We start from the raw sequence: 13,705 nt of genomic DNA on the forward strand, positions 1-13,705 counted from the left end.
GAGTAGTTATTTTTAATCTCTCTCTGCCCCTCATATAATGATGATGATGATGATGAGAGCATTTATATCACACTTTAAGGTTTGCAAAGCACTTTGAAAATATTATCTCATTTGTTCCTTACAACAACCCTGGGGGGTAGGTGCTATTATTATCATCTGCATTTTACAGATGGGGAAATGGAGGCAGAAACAGATGAAGTAACTTGTCTAGGATCACTTCCTAAGGGAAACCTCCCAATCCCATCCAGTTTTTAGTGGTCCAGCCATTCCTAACTTTTTTTAGGTTTATTTATCTGTATATGTGTTATCATGCCCCAATATATGGTAAGATTCTTAAGGATAGAAACGCTTTCATTTTATTTTCTTTATCCCCAGTGGCTAGCACAGTGCCTTCTACATAATCAATGATTGTCAGATTGAACTGGAGTCCGTGAAATATTTGTTGAGCACTAAAAATGACCAAAGGTTGCAAAAAAGAGCAGTGAATTATTTTACTGTTACATTTAAGATCCTCATTATTATTATGAGATGCAGCAGTGTTCTCAAGTGGGTATAGAGCTGGCCTTGGAGTCAGGAAGGCCTGGTTCAAGTCACACTGGACACACACTGTCAATGATTCTGGGTAATTCATTGAACCTCTTAGTGCCCTAAACAACTCTCTAAGTTATATGCTCATTGCAAGTAGGGATCACTATATTCTTTGTACTTGTAAACTCAGTACCTGGCATATAAAAGGCTCAATAAATATTTATCGATCAACTGGTAAGTTTCAGGGAAGGTGCCAACCTTCAGTGGTAAAGAGAATTTGACAAGCCACCACCTTGGTCCCCATCATTGTTATTATAAGGTTGTTATACTTTCGCCTTTTCATAGATACAGAGCTAGAAGGGACTTTAGAGATTAAATAAACCAACTTTCTTATTTCATAGAAGAGGAAACCCAGGCCTAGAAAAGTTAAGTGACTTAGCTAAAGCAATGTTAATGCAGTGATTGGGACTCAAGTCTTCTGAATCCAAATTTAGCAATCTTTCCACCATATATTCACATTCCCTTTTCTTTTCTTTTCTTTTCTTTTTTTTTTTTTGCGGGGCAATGGGGGTTAAGTGACTTGCCCAGGGTCACACAGCTAGTAAGTGTCAAGTGTCTGAGGCTGGATTTGAACTCAGGTACTCCTGAATCCAGGGCCAGTGCTTTATCCACTGCACCACCTAGCCACCCCCCACATTCCCTTTTGAGTACAATTAAACCTTGAAAGTAAGAAATACTTGATTTTTTTATTCATATACGAGTATGGGAATAGGCAGGATCCATTTATACTAGGCACCTCAGCCACTACTCTAAGCTATTCTACCTCCCATGCTGTTCAGAGTAGCATCTCCTGCCTCTCACACTGTCCAGAGTTCTCCCACAAGGAGTATAGTTCGAATCTCTGCTGACATACTCCTACCACCTAGTATTCATCAGAGCTCCCACTGTTCTCCCTCTCGATCATCACTTTGTTAAATGACCCAAGGTAATGAAAACTCTATGCTTCCATTTTCTTATGTGAAAAATCGCAGAAAAAATTTAATGGTCCCAACGGGGAGATGGGGGAAGAGAAGTATAGGTTACTCTAACCTCCCAGTAGGACAACTCAAGCACCCCTTTGTGGCTACACACATGGCTGAGAGGATACTGCCAGCCTGATTCTATAGCAAAGCAGCACAAATTCTGAGACCACAGACTGCAAAAAAATGATGTGGCTAGGGGCTAGCAACTATATCCACAGATGATTCCTTAGGGTAAGTTCATCATCTTTGGTTCGCCAAAGAGACTTTTTAGTCTTTCCACATGCAGAGTGTGTATTAGAGTTTTCATACAGAGTGTGACCTAATAGATCTATAAGGACAAGTCACACAAAAGAGGTCTACAACATTTTTTCCATCAGATGCCAGCTCATTTTCTGAGTACAGCTAGATATGGTTAGCATCCTCCTGGGTGCCATGGAGAGAAATTAATTGCATCTTATACTAAAACTGCATCTCAGAATCTATTCTCTTATCTTATTGAGAACATGATGCACTCACCATGAATGAATATTTTTAATGAAATATCTCCAAAGTCCTCATTTAATGTGTATAATTTCATTATTTGATGTCTCTTCTATGTTAGTATAGTTTTGTTTCTCCACTCAGGTCACTGCAATTTAAGAAGGTAGTGTTTCCACTGTTATTCTCTATCCGCCAGCCCTAGCCTAGCCTATGCCCATATAAATACATGCTTTATTTCCTCTAATGAATTTTAATAACTGACATTTACATAGTACCTTAAAATTTAGAAAGCACTTTAAATATATTAATTTCTTTTTACCCTCACAACTCTGTAAAACAGATATGTTGGGTATTGTTATCTGTTACCCTTTTTAAAGGTGTAGTTAGGTGGTTGAGTTGATAGAGCACTGGACCTAAAATCAGGAAGACTCATCTTCTTGAATTCAGATCTGGACTCAGACACTTACTAGCTGTGTGACCCTGGGCAAGTCACTTAGCCCTGTATGCCTCAGTTTCTCATCTGCAAAATGAGATGGAGAAGGAAATAGCAAACCACTTCAGTATCTTTGCCAAGCAGACCCCAAATGGGGTCACAAAGAGTTGGGCACAATGGAAAAATGACTGAACAACCCTTTCAAAGATGAAAATCCAAGACTTAGAAATTAAATGATTTGCCCATAGCCTCACAGGCAAGACATGTCAGAGACAGAACTTTCAACCAGGTCCTTCAGACTCAAAATTCTGCTCTTACATGAACTGATGTAAACTGAAAGGAGCAGAACCAGGAGTACACTGTACAGTTAACAACAAGACTGTGAAATGATTAAGTGTGAATAACAGTTATTCTTAGCAGTAGATCCAAGACTATTCTGAAGAATTTATGATGATTACTCTCTACTTCCAGAGAAAGAACTAATGGAGTCTGAACGAAGCATACTTTTTTTGGGGGGGATGGGGAAATGGGGGTTAAGTGACTTGTCCAGGGTCACACAGCTAGTAAGTAAGTGTCAAGGGTCTGAGGCTGGATTTGAACTCAGGTACTCCTGACTCCAGGGCCGACGCTTAATCCACTGCACCACCTAGGTGCCCCGCCAAAGCATACTTTTTAAATCTTTTTTTTATTATTCTTGGTTTTTGTTTTTATATGGATATTTTGGTCTGTCTTTTCTTTTGAAACACGGCTAATATGGAAATGTTTTGCATGACTGCACTTGTACAATCTATATCAAAGTGTTTTTCTTTTCAAGGGGAGTGTGGAGAGAGTAATATGGAATTCAATAAAAAGAATGTTGAAAATTTTTGTTTACATGTAATTGAGAAAAAACAAAATATGAAAATTAATCAACAACAGCAACAACAAAGAAAATAGAAAATGAAGGAAAGGATATTGGATTAGGAAGAGCATCGCTCTAGTCTCAGATCTATCAAAAATTTACTGTTACTTGTGGCTAGTTACTTAACTACTCTGTACCTTAGTTTCCACATCTGTAAAATGGGAATTATGATTCCTTTTTTGCTTACTTTATAGGAACTTTATGAAGATCAAGCAATATAAATAATAGCTAACATTTATTTGATATTTTAAAGTTTGCAAAGTACTTGATAAATACTATTTCATTTTATCCTCACAAGAACCCTGGGAGGTAGGTGTTATTGTTATCCACATTTTCATGATGAGCAAACTGAGACAGACAGATTAAGTGCCTTTCCCAGGACCACATTAATAACTAGTAGCTAGTAACTAGTAACTAATAGCTAGTAAGCATCTAAGGCTGGTTTGGAACTCAGGTCTTCCTAACTCCAAGTCAAGCTCTCTATTCACTCTGCTTACCAAGCTGACTCTGAATGATATCCATGAATAGGATTTAATAAAAGGGATAAATAGTTTAAAAAAAATGACATAAATACAAGGTATTCATAATAATGAAAGGATGCATCCTTTAAGCAGAAACATGGTCTCAATAGGGCTCCAATGTTTTACCAACTCCACCTAACTATTAGCATAGGCCAAAGAATTCCCTCTTTTCTTAACCAGTGGTTCCGGAGGAGGGCTGAGTGGCTTACTGCATTGATTCTTTTGTTGTAATTCAAATGTAAAACCAGGAGTAATGGAATGAATATTTATTATAGCATTGTGAAGCTTTGAAGACAAAAGCCTCTAGAATCTGTATCTCATAAAGATTCCCTTCATACAGGATGTACAATAGTCAGTCTCTACAAGGTCACCATGCTAGTTGGTTCTCATCTGTGCATTCTGATTTGACTAAGACTGAGGGAAAAGCATGTGCTGTTTAAAGGAGTCTTACTGCCTAAGAAGGCATTTCCTAGTAGCCCTCTCTTGTCTCCTTTTTATTGATCAATTTTCCCAGGCCAAATGACATTTATATCATCTGAGTCTAATTAACCTCATTAGCATTGTATGACTCCCTAAGAATGAGGTAGTATAGTCTAGTGGTCAGAACAAAGACTTCGGAGACTTACTTAAGGTTTTTTCTTTATTATTTTTTCCGAGATGTTTACATTTTGCTTTGATTCAAACTCTGACCACCAGTTTGTTTTTTTTTAACCTTAGAGAAATCATACATTCTTGTGTCTCTCTAAAGATGATATTAAACACCTGGGTGGAGAGAAGGCTTTAAAAGAAGAAACATTCTCACCAATATTACTGTTGTCAATGCTAATAGGCTGCTATATCCTCCTTAATCTCCAACCCTGATTATGTAAACTCAATCTTACTTCCTATGAATAAATCAGAAGTGGGTCTCCTCCCCCATTTTGAACTCTTATAGAATTTACAATCCCATCTGTCTAGTACTATACATTATATCTCTTTTTGCCTGCTTACAAGACTATGACAGAAACAGAATTTGAGAGTTAGAAGGGATCTCAGTGGCTATCTAGTGTAATAAATACATAAAAAGAATCCCCTCAAGACTACACCCAACAAATGGTCATCCAGCTTCCATATGAACAGGAGAATCGCCACCTCATGAGGAAATCCAACTTTCACATATTTCTAATTGCTATCAAGTCTTTCCTGAGATCAAGCTTCAATTGATCCCCTTGAAAGAACTACAGCTTCTGGTCCTGCCCTTCAGGGCCCAACAGAACAACATCTCTCTTCTACAAGACAATCCATGAAATATTTAAATACAACTATCATGCTCCCCCTGAGACTTTTTTTTTTGCCTCCGCAAGTCCATTTCCTTCAACTAATAAAGCCAAGATCTCAGCCTAAGCCCTTTTGAACTCTCTTCATTGTCCTTTTCAGCTTTCTTTCATGATACCTGTCAATTATCAAACTCATGCTAGTTAGTCTCTTGCTGATGTTTAGCCTTACTAGGAACTGATGGGTGGTTTGGGGCTGTATTCCCAAGCAACTGACTTTCTAAAAAGACCCAGTCCTGCCCCCTGGCCTACTAAGGGTTTCACAAAGTCCATGAGTTGTGCCTTAAACAGGATTTGGAGCCTCCTCCTCGCAATGCCTAGGACAGTACTTAGCATATAATGGTAAGGAATCCAATAAATATGAATGGAAGGCAGATTAGCAACAAGTCAGGCAGTCAATGAGACAGGAAGAGAGGAAGGGAAGGAGGAAGGAAGGAAGGAAGGAAGGAAGGAAGGAAGGAAGGAAGGAAGGAAGGAAGGAAGGAAGGAAGGAAGGAAGGAAGGAAGGAAGGAAGGAAGGAAGGAAGGAAGGAAGGAAGGAAGGAAGGAAGGAAGGAAGGAAGGAAGGAAGGAAGGATGGGGTGGGGAGGGAGAGAAGAAGAGAGAGACAGGCAGACAGAGACTGAGAATGAGAATGAGAACGAGACAGAGAGACACAGATAGAAACAGATTCTTTGGCTTTCTCCCTAAGTAGGGTTACAATGGATTTAATTCTATATACCAGGGAAAGGAACAACAATTAAAGAGACATGCACTATTCAACACCCTCCTCCATTAAAGAAAGGTTATTTTGGTTGTATGGACTCCTTGTTCCAGATGTATGGACTTCTATCCCTTTGTATGATTGGCAATACTGATTCACCTTTAGAAAAATATGATGCTGTCTTGGGAGATGTGAATAGCTCAGATTTGAATTCCTATTCCCTACTGTCTGTCAGGAGGATAAAGTGAGATTACAGTTCTCTTAACATTCTGTGAATGTCTGACCCTTGCAAAAAATGTGTGCTTATGGTAATTGCTTAAAGATGTGTGTTGGATTCAAAGGGGAGTGATTTAGCAGGTAGCACTCCTTTGAGAAAGAGCAGTGGACCTATGTACTTACACATGTTATCCAGCCCCAATTTACCATATTGCTTCACTTGCTCCACTAAGCATGGGGGACTGCTATACAAGTACAACTCTGTTAATATTTCCGAGAGGGTAGTGAAACACAAATATTGGACTGAGAATTAAAAGAGCTGAATTTGAGTTCCATCTTCAAACCAATCCTTTAAACTCCTTCAGTTTCAGTTTATATGTTTCAAAATGATTTTTTGTGTCAAATTCTAGTCTCTTCTGGCCATTCAATTTTTTTTTTTAATTCTACTTACCTTCCATGGAGCAGTTAGGGTCTTGGCTATTTCCCTGGCTTTGTCTCAAAGAAAAACAAATGTTCTAGGCAAAAGTTGTTTTTATTTTTCTTCCGTAATGAACAAAAGACAGCTGGGGTGCTTTGTAATGTTATCCATTTTTAAGACAGAATGTGTTGTGTTCTCCAATCCTTCCCCTCCACACTGGGTTTTGTTTTGTTGTGTTTAAGTTGTTTCTCGGGGTCTCCCTTAGTTGGTGGATTTTTAGCCAGCCTGGTCCTTGGCAGTGCTAATTTTTACTGTTTCTCAAATCCCCAGAGAGCATTGATTGTAAGTCAGGGTTAAATAAGTGACATTTAATACCTCACAGCCTGGAGTAACTTTTATTACAAGGGCATTTCTTGTAATCATCAAGAGATTTAGAAGATTATTTTTTTTCATTTTTTCCCACAGATCTTGAGAAGGAAATGGTTGGCAATGTCATATCACTTTTAAAGTTCGTCCTGAAGTTCAAGAACGTTGAACATTTTAAAGTTCTGGTACCAAGTATTGTGGCATATTTATTGTTGCTGCTGCTGCTGTTTAAACTTTAGTGATTTACAAAGTTGAGGCTAAAAATCTCAAAGGCGAAGGCATATACACTTCTGATTCCAGTTCGGCTATACTGAACTAATTACCCATTTGAGTCACAAAGTAGGAGAAAAGATTTCTCAGTCTTAGGAAAACCTTGATAGTTATGTTAAGTATTTTGATGTCAGACATATATCTCTGTGCTTTTCACCCTAGATTTTGTGCCTTGATCACTATTTTAGCATGGAAGAAAAAAAATAGTGCAGTACTTTGTCTTTTAGGTACAAGTCTGATAGAATTTTTTAAATTAATTTAATATTTTTCTAAATCCAAGCATTGTTCTGCATGGAAGGAAATGTCCTAACTAGCAGAAACTCTTTATGCCTTTGGCTATCTCTCTAACATAGGACATTTTAAAGTAACTATAATAATTTTAAACAAAAATCAGTAAATAATATTAAATGTTCTTGTTAACTAGTGTGATCAGGGCATAGGTGTGACAGTGGTATGAGACAGTGTGCTACAGTGCGTAGAACACTGGATCCGAAGTCAAAGATCCCAGTTCAAATTTTGCCTCTGATGCTTACTACCCATCACTTGGGTAAGTCATGTAAGTTCCCAGTTTCCTCCTTTGTAAATTGAGGGAGTTAGGCAAGATGGGCTCTAAGATCCCTTCCAGCTCTAGTTTTCTGCTACCTTGTATTTGTTATTGGAGAAAGTTTATGAGTGATATACTGGGAACCATGCTGGATGCAGTCCCTGCCTTCAAGGAATTCATAATCTAGGGTAAAGAGTCAGAACAAGCACAAACATTGAATAACTGAAGAGTACATTTACAGATTAATTTAACCACATGTGGTGATATATGAAGTACAAAGTATATACTTAGTCTTAGCCAGAAGTATCCATCTTATGCCTATAAATAATCATCCTATTCCTTTTTTCAAAAACTTTCAGTGGTTTCTGCTGCCAGAAAAAAAAAAAGAATTCAAATTATTGTTTGGCATTCAAGGCTTTACAAAATGATGCCAAAATACCTTATCAACACTACCTCATATTACTCTGCTGAATGGAATCTCTGATCCAAATAAATTAGTCCTTGTTGGAAGAAAATTTCCTTTTATATCAATGGATAATAAAAATGTTCATGGCCAAACAAGAAACAGAGAGAAAGGCATACAGAGAGAGAGAGAGAGAGAGAGAGAGAGAGAGAGAGAGACATAGAGACAGAAAGAAAGAAAGAGAATCTAAGAGGATAAAATAGAAAACTTTGATTACATAAAATGAAAGAAGTTTTGCACAAACAGAAGCAATGCAATTAAAAATAGAAAGGAAATAGATACATTGAAATATATTTATGATAAATTTTCAAATAAAGGTCTAATTTCTTTTTTCACATAATAGTATTTTATTTTTCCCCAATTACATGTAAAGATTGTTTTCAAGATACATTTTGTAAGATTATGAGTTCCAAATTTTTGTCCCCTACTCCCCTCCCTCTTCCTTCCCCAAGACAGCAAACAATCCGATATATGTTATACAGTTCAATCATATTAAATATATTTCCACATTAGTGATGTTGTGAAAGAAAAATCAGAACAAAAGAAAAAACACAAGAAGGAAAAAAAACCCAAAAATTAAAATAGTATGCCTCAGTCTTCAATCAGACTCCATAGTTCTTTCTCTGGATGTGGATAGCATTTCCTATCAGGAGTTCTTTGGAATTGTCTTGGATCATTGCATTTCTGAGAAGAGCTAAGTCTATCATAGTTAATCATTGCACAATGTTGCTTTTACTGTGTATAATGTTCTGTTTCTGCTCGCTTCACTTAGCATCAGTTAATGTAAGTCTTTCTAGGTTTTTCTGAAATCCACATGCTCATCATTTCTTATAGCACAATAACATTCCATTACATTCATATACAACAACTTGTTCAGCCATTCACTAATTGATGGACATCCCCATAATTTCCAATTCTTTGCCACCACAAAAAGAGCTGCTATAAACATTTTTTGTACATGTGGGTCTAATGGCCTAATTTCTAAGACATATAGGGAAATTAATAAAATTCATAAAAATAAAAACCATTTACCAATTGATAAGTGGACAAATTATATGAATAGACAGTTTTCAAAGGAAGAAATCCAAGCTATCAACAAACATATGAAAAAAATGTTCCAAGTAACTAATTATTTGATAAATGTAAATCAGAACAATTCCAATGTTCCATCCTATATCCATTAGATTGGCAAAAATTACCAAAAAATGACAATGTTGTATTAGAGGGCTTTTAAGGAAAAAAGGAAAGAAAAAAGCACTGTCAGTGGAGATGTGAAATGGCCCAGCCATCCTGGAAAACAATTTGTGGCTATGCCCAGAAAGTCACTAAACTGTGAAAACTTTTTGACCCACCAATACCATTTCTAGGCCTATGCTTCAAAGAGATCAAAGAAAGAGGAAAAAAATCCCTATGTATAAAATATATAGCAACTCTTTTTTTTTAGTGACAAAGAATTAGAAACTAAGGAGTTGCTCATCAATTGAATGGAATGGAATAATTTTATGATATATGAATATAACAGAATACTACTACACAGTAATGAATAATAAAAGAGATGGTTTTTAAAAAACCTTGGAAGATTTATATGAAATGATACAGTGTAAAGTAATCATAACCAGGAGGACAACATAAAATGAAAATAATACCCTAAGATAGGTCAAATTATTAAATGTTTATAAAGCACCTATACTATGCTAAGTGCTAGAAATACAAAGAAAATTACCTCCTTCCTCCCCAAAATAGCTCCTCCATTCAAGGAGCTCACAGTCTAATGGGGAAGATAGCATGCAAAGAACTACATACACACACAAGACATACAGGATGTCACAGGGAAAAGGTGTGGGGGTCTATAAAGAATTACACTCTCAAACACATCCAATTATAATTAAAATGGTCCTTTATTGGGCACTAGAGAAAGTGATAAAGAGGGAAGTCAAAAACTTAACTTCAAGGGGAGGAAATGGCTTAGAAACATATTCCTCCCAGAACAGAAGAAAGGCAAAAGCTTTTACAGAGGATATATGGGGTGACTACCTGAAAATGGAAAATTCCTTTCGGAGGTAGAGTGGGAAAATCTTGGATGCTTGTCATATTCCTGAGAGTCAGGGGGATTTTAGATTTGGAATGATGGTCCTAAACTCTAGAGTTATCTCTGTCTCCTAGCTCAGGTAGTAGCCACACCTAATTGACTTTCCTGTTATAGAATTTTCTTTCCCCTTATTTGCTAGGTGTGTCTACCCTGATATCTAGTTGGCCACTTTAAACTTCAGTAGTCCCTTGACTCCTTGATATGTCTATCCTAAACCCTATGTCACAGGATAAATTGGAGGTAATCACAGGAGTAATGCTCTATTGTTGAGGGAATCAGGAAAAAGGGTTTCTTGAACAATGTGAGACTTGAAATCAAGGATACCAGGAGATGAAGATGAGAACAGTGAGAATTTCAGGGATAGATAACAACTGGTGAAGATGCCCAGTCTGGAGATTGAGTAATATTGGGAAATGACAAGAAGGCCAGGGTCACTGTAATACAGATTTCATGTAAGGTATAAAGAAACAACATGCAAATATTCTGAAAAGATCTAAGGGCTCTGATCAGTGCAATGAACACCTATATTTCTAGAGAACTGATGATAAAGTATGCTATTTGCCTCGTGACTCAGAAGTATTAAATTCAGTATGCCAAATGAGAAACATTTTTTGTGTATGGTCAATAGGTGAATTTGTTTCACTTGAATATGCATGTTTTTGTTTAGCTTTGGTTTTTGATTTTGGGTTTTTTGGTGGGGCAATGAGGGTTAAGTGACTTGCCCAGGGCCACACAGCTAGTAAGTGTCAAGTGTCAGGTTGGATTTGAACTCAGGTCCTCCCGAATCCAGGGCTGGTGCTTTATCCACTGCCCACCTAGCTGCCGCATTGAATATGCATTTTTTAAAGAAGGGTTTTGCGTTTGTGTTAGGGGGCTGGTGGGAGAGAAAATAAATGATCGCTAATATAAATTTTAAAAAGGATCAATTAGACTTTGTTCCACTAATACCCTGGGCTCTTCTGACTCCAGGTATCTTCTCATGCTTCATGACTAGAATGTCTTTCCCCCCTCTTCACCTGTCAATTTTTTCCTTATCTTTAGAGTAAGATTCAAATGTTACCTCTTTTATAAAATCCCCCCACATCCCTCAGCTAGTCATGACCTTTCTCCTGTGACTTAACATAGCATTTTGATTTGTACCTTCTCTTTTGCACTTATATAATATGTATTATAGTTAGTGGTATGTGTCTACAAGATCATATGCTACATGAGGGAAAGAAATATGCTTTAGCTAAATTCTATAACTTTTGTAGTACCTTATACAGTGTTCTGCATCTAATATATGCTCAATAATTGTGCATTGAAGTTTATTAGCAAACTATAAATGAAGGAAATAGCAAACCAAAACAGAGATTGTATAGGAGAACAATCAGAAAAGAAGCTCATGAAATATGAGTAAGTATCCTTTGGTGAGAAATCTTTTTGAGTCCAAGGAGGATCAGTAGCCCCCATAAGTTGTGGTGCTTGCTCATGACATTCTCAAAATCATCCTTGAAGACTGTTCTGCTAGCTGGTTATGGGCTAGATATTGCTTTCATCACTTGGATCACCACCGCATCAGGGAGGTTCAAGTTGTAAAAATTATATTGACACTATGGATCATCTTCTTCTCCTTGGTATTCTCTTTTCTCTAGGTTTTCATGGTACTGCTGCCTCCCAGTTTTCCTCATACCTGTCTGACCATTCTTTCTCAGTCTTCTTCATCCAAGTTATACCCACTAAACATGGGTATCCCCCAAGGCTCTGTCATGAATCCTCTTCTCTCCATTTATATTCTTTTTATGCTTTATATTTAATTGAATCCATAGGAGCTGATGAGAAAAGGAAAATAAAGCATTGGAGTCAAGTATTAAAATTACTGTGCCTTCCCATTACATTACTTGGCACATCATTGGCATTTAACAAAAATCACTTTACTTAACTAAATTCAATTTTTAGATTTCTATTGTCATTTTTAAGCAGAAACAACATTTTGTAGTGAATTTCAGCCAAATGTTCTTAATTGTAAATTCATAAATAATAATTTTTCCTCACATTCTCTCAAACTTTTCTTCTTTGTTCTTTCTCCAGTTCCAGAGACCGAATGACTTCTCACCCCCCTTCCGCTTTGGGACTGTGCCCAATGGTAGCACAGAGAGGAACATTCGCAATAATTATCTTGAAATGCATACCTACATGGGAAAATTCAACCAGAAGGGTGTGGATGATGCACTGCTCTCTCTGAAGACAGGGTGAGAATTCTAAGCTCAGTCCTTCATAGCAATCTTATTTCTAAAATTCCTAGAATAAATGATTTGCTATCTAAATTTTTATCTCTTCTCAATGCCAGGTACAGCACTCTGCATATCTTAGACACCTAACTATTGTTTATTGAGTTGAATTGGCATGCCAGAATACCGTATAGTGTGCTAAAAATTTACATTTAATAAGACATGATTATTCTTCCCAAGAGCTTTTAGCTTAAAATTGGCAGTAGCTAAAGGAGAGATTTGTTTTCTTCTCTGTTTATTTTTTAAAAGATTACCTTATGATAGCCATGGAGAAAGGAAGAAAAAGAGGATATGCATAAATGGAGAACTAGTATAGGTATTAATTATGAAATGAATAATTGTTCACTGAGAAGAGCCAAAGATGATCCAGAGAGATAGGCTTTGGAGGTGGTAGGGATAAGGAACTGGGCTATGAGGGACAGCCATGAGTAGATAGTAGAAATACTGTCAGACAACAATCATTAATGTATTGGTTGAGTTCCCATTTCAGCTTCCTGATCTATTTTTTCATTATTGCTAACTTGGTTCTACTAATGCCTCTATTTATTTATGCACAACTATATTGACACCCTCACCAAATCACCCTAGTTTTGGGATGACACAGAGTAGGAGGAATTTTGTACATGATCTCGAAGTTAGCCTTATTTGCTACATTATTGACAACTAGTGCCCTTCCCACCAAACAGGCGTGCGCACGCGCACGCGCACGCGCACACACACACACACACACACACACACACACACACCTTGAATCTATATTGTAAATAATTTTACTATACCTTTATATGTAAATGCTATCTTCCTCAATAGAATGTAAGCTCCTTGAGGGGTGGTCTTTTCACTGTTGTCTATAGATAGCACTAATTACAATTAATGCTTGTAGATTGCTAAGAAATTCACCAATACAGGTTCATAGTGACTCAGTAAAATGTAGGCTTTAAAAATTGCCTGGAATACTGAGATTTGAGTATGTTTATATAGCCATTCTCTCTCCTAGCTCTAATATCCTGTTTTGTTTTGTTGTGTTTTTAATAAAAGCGTAGGGATTAAGATTTGTTTTTCTTTCAAAGGTCCAACTTGAGCCTTGCTTTCTTTTTTTAAAAAATTATAAATTTTGCTAATTAACATAAACACTAAAGTAACCACAAAGTCTATTTATTAAAACCAC

General features: G+C 36.9%; 1 protein-coding gene across 2 annotated transcripts in view; it reads left to right on the forward strand.

The window, feature by feature from the left end:
* GRIN2B (glutamate ionotropic receptor NMDA type subunit 2B) overlaps positions 1 to 13,705 on the forward strand; it is a 644,293-nt gene that overhangs the window by 618,503 nt on the left and 12,085 nt on the right. For both annotated transcript variants that reach the window (XM_043969072.1, XM_043969071.1), the window contains one exon: positions 12,338 to 12,498. In XM_043969072.1, coding sequence (XP_043825007.1) covers positions 12,338 to 12,498 — 161 coding nt within the window. The remainder of the gene's footprint in view (positions 1 to 12,337; positions 12,499 to 13,705) is intronic.

Source organism: Dromiciops gliroides, chromosome 5 (assembly GCF_019393635.1).
Source record: "Dromiciops gliroides isolate mDroGli1 chromosome 5, mDroGli1.pri, whole genome shotgun sequence".
Classification (NCBI taxonomy): domain Eukaryota; kingdom Metazoa; phylum Chordata; class Mammalia; order Microbiotheria; family Microbiotheriidae; genus Dromiciops; species Dromiciops gliroides.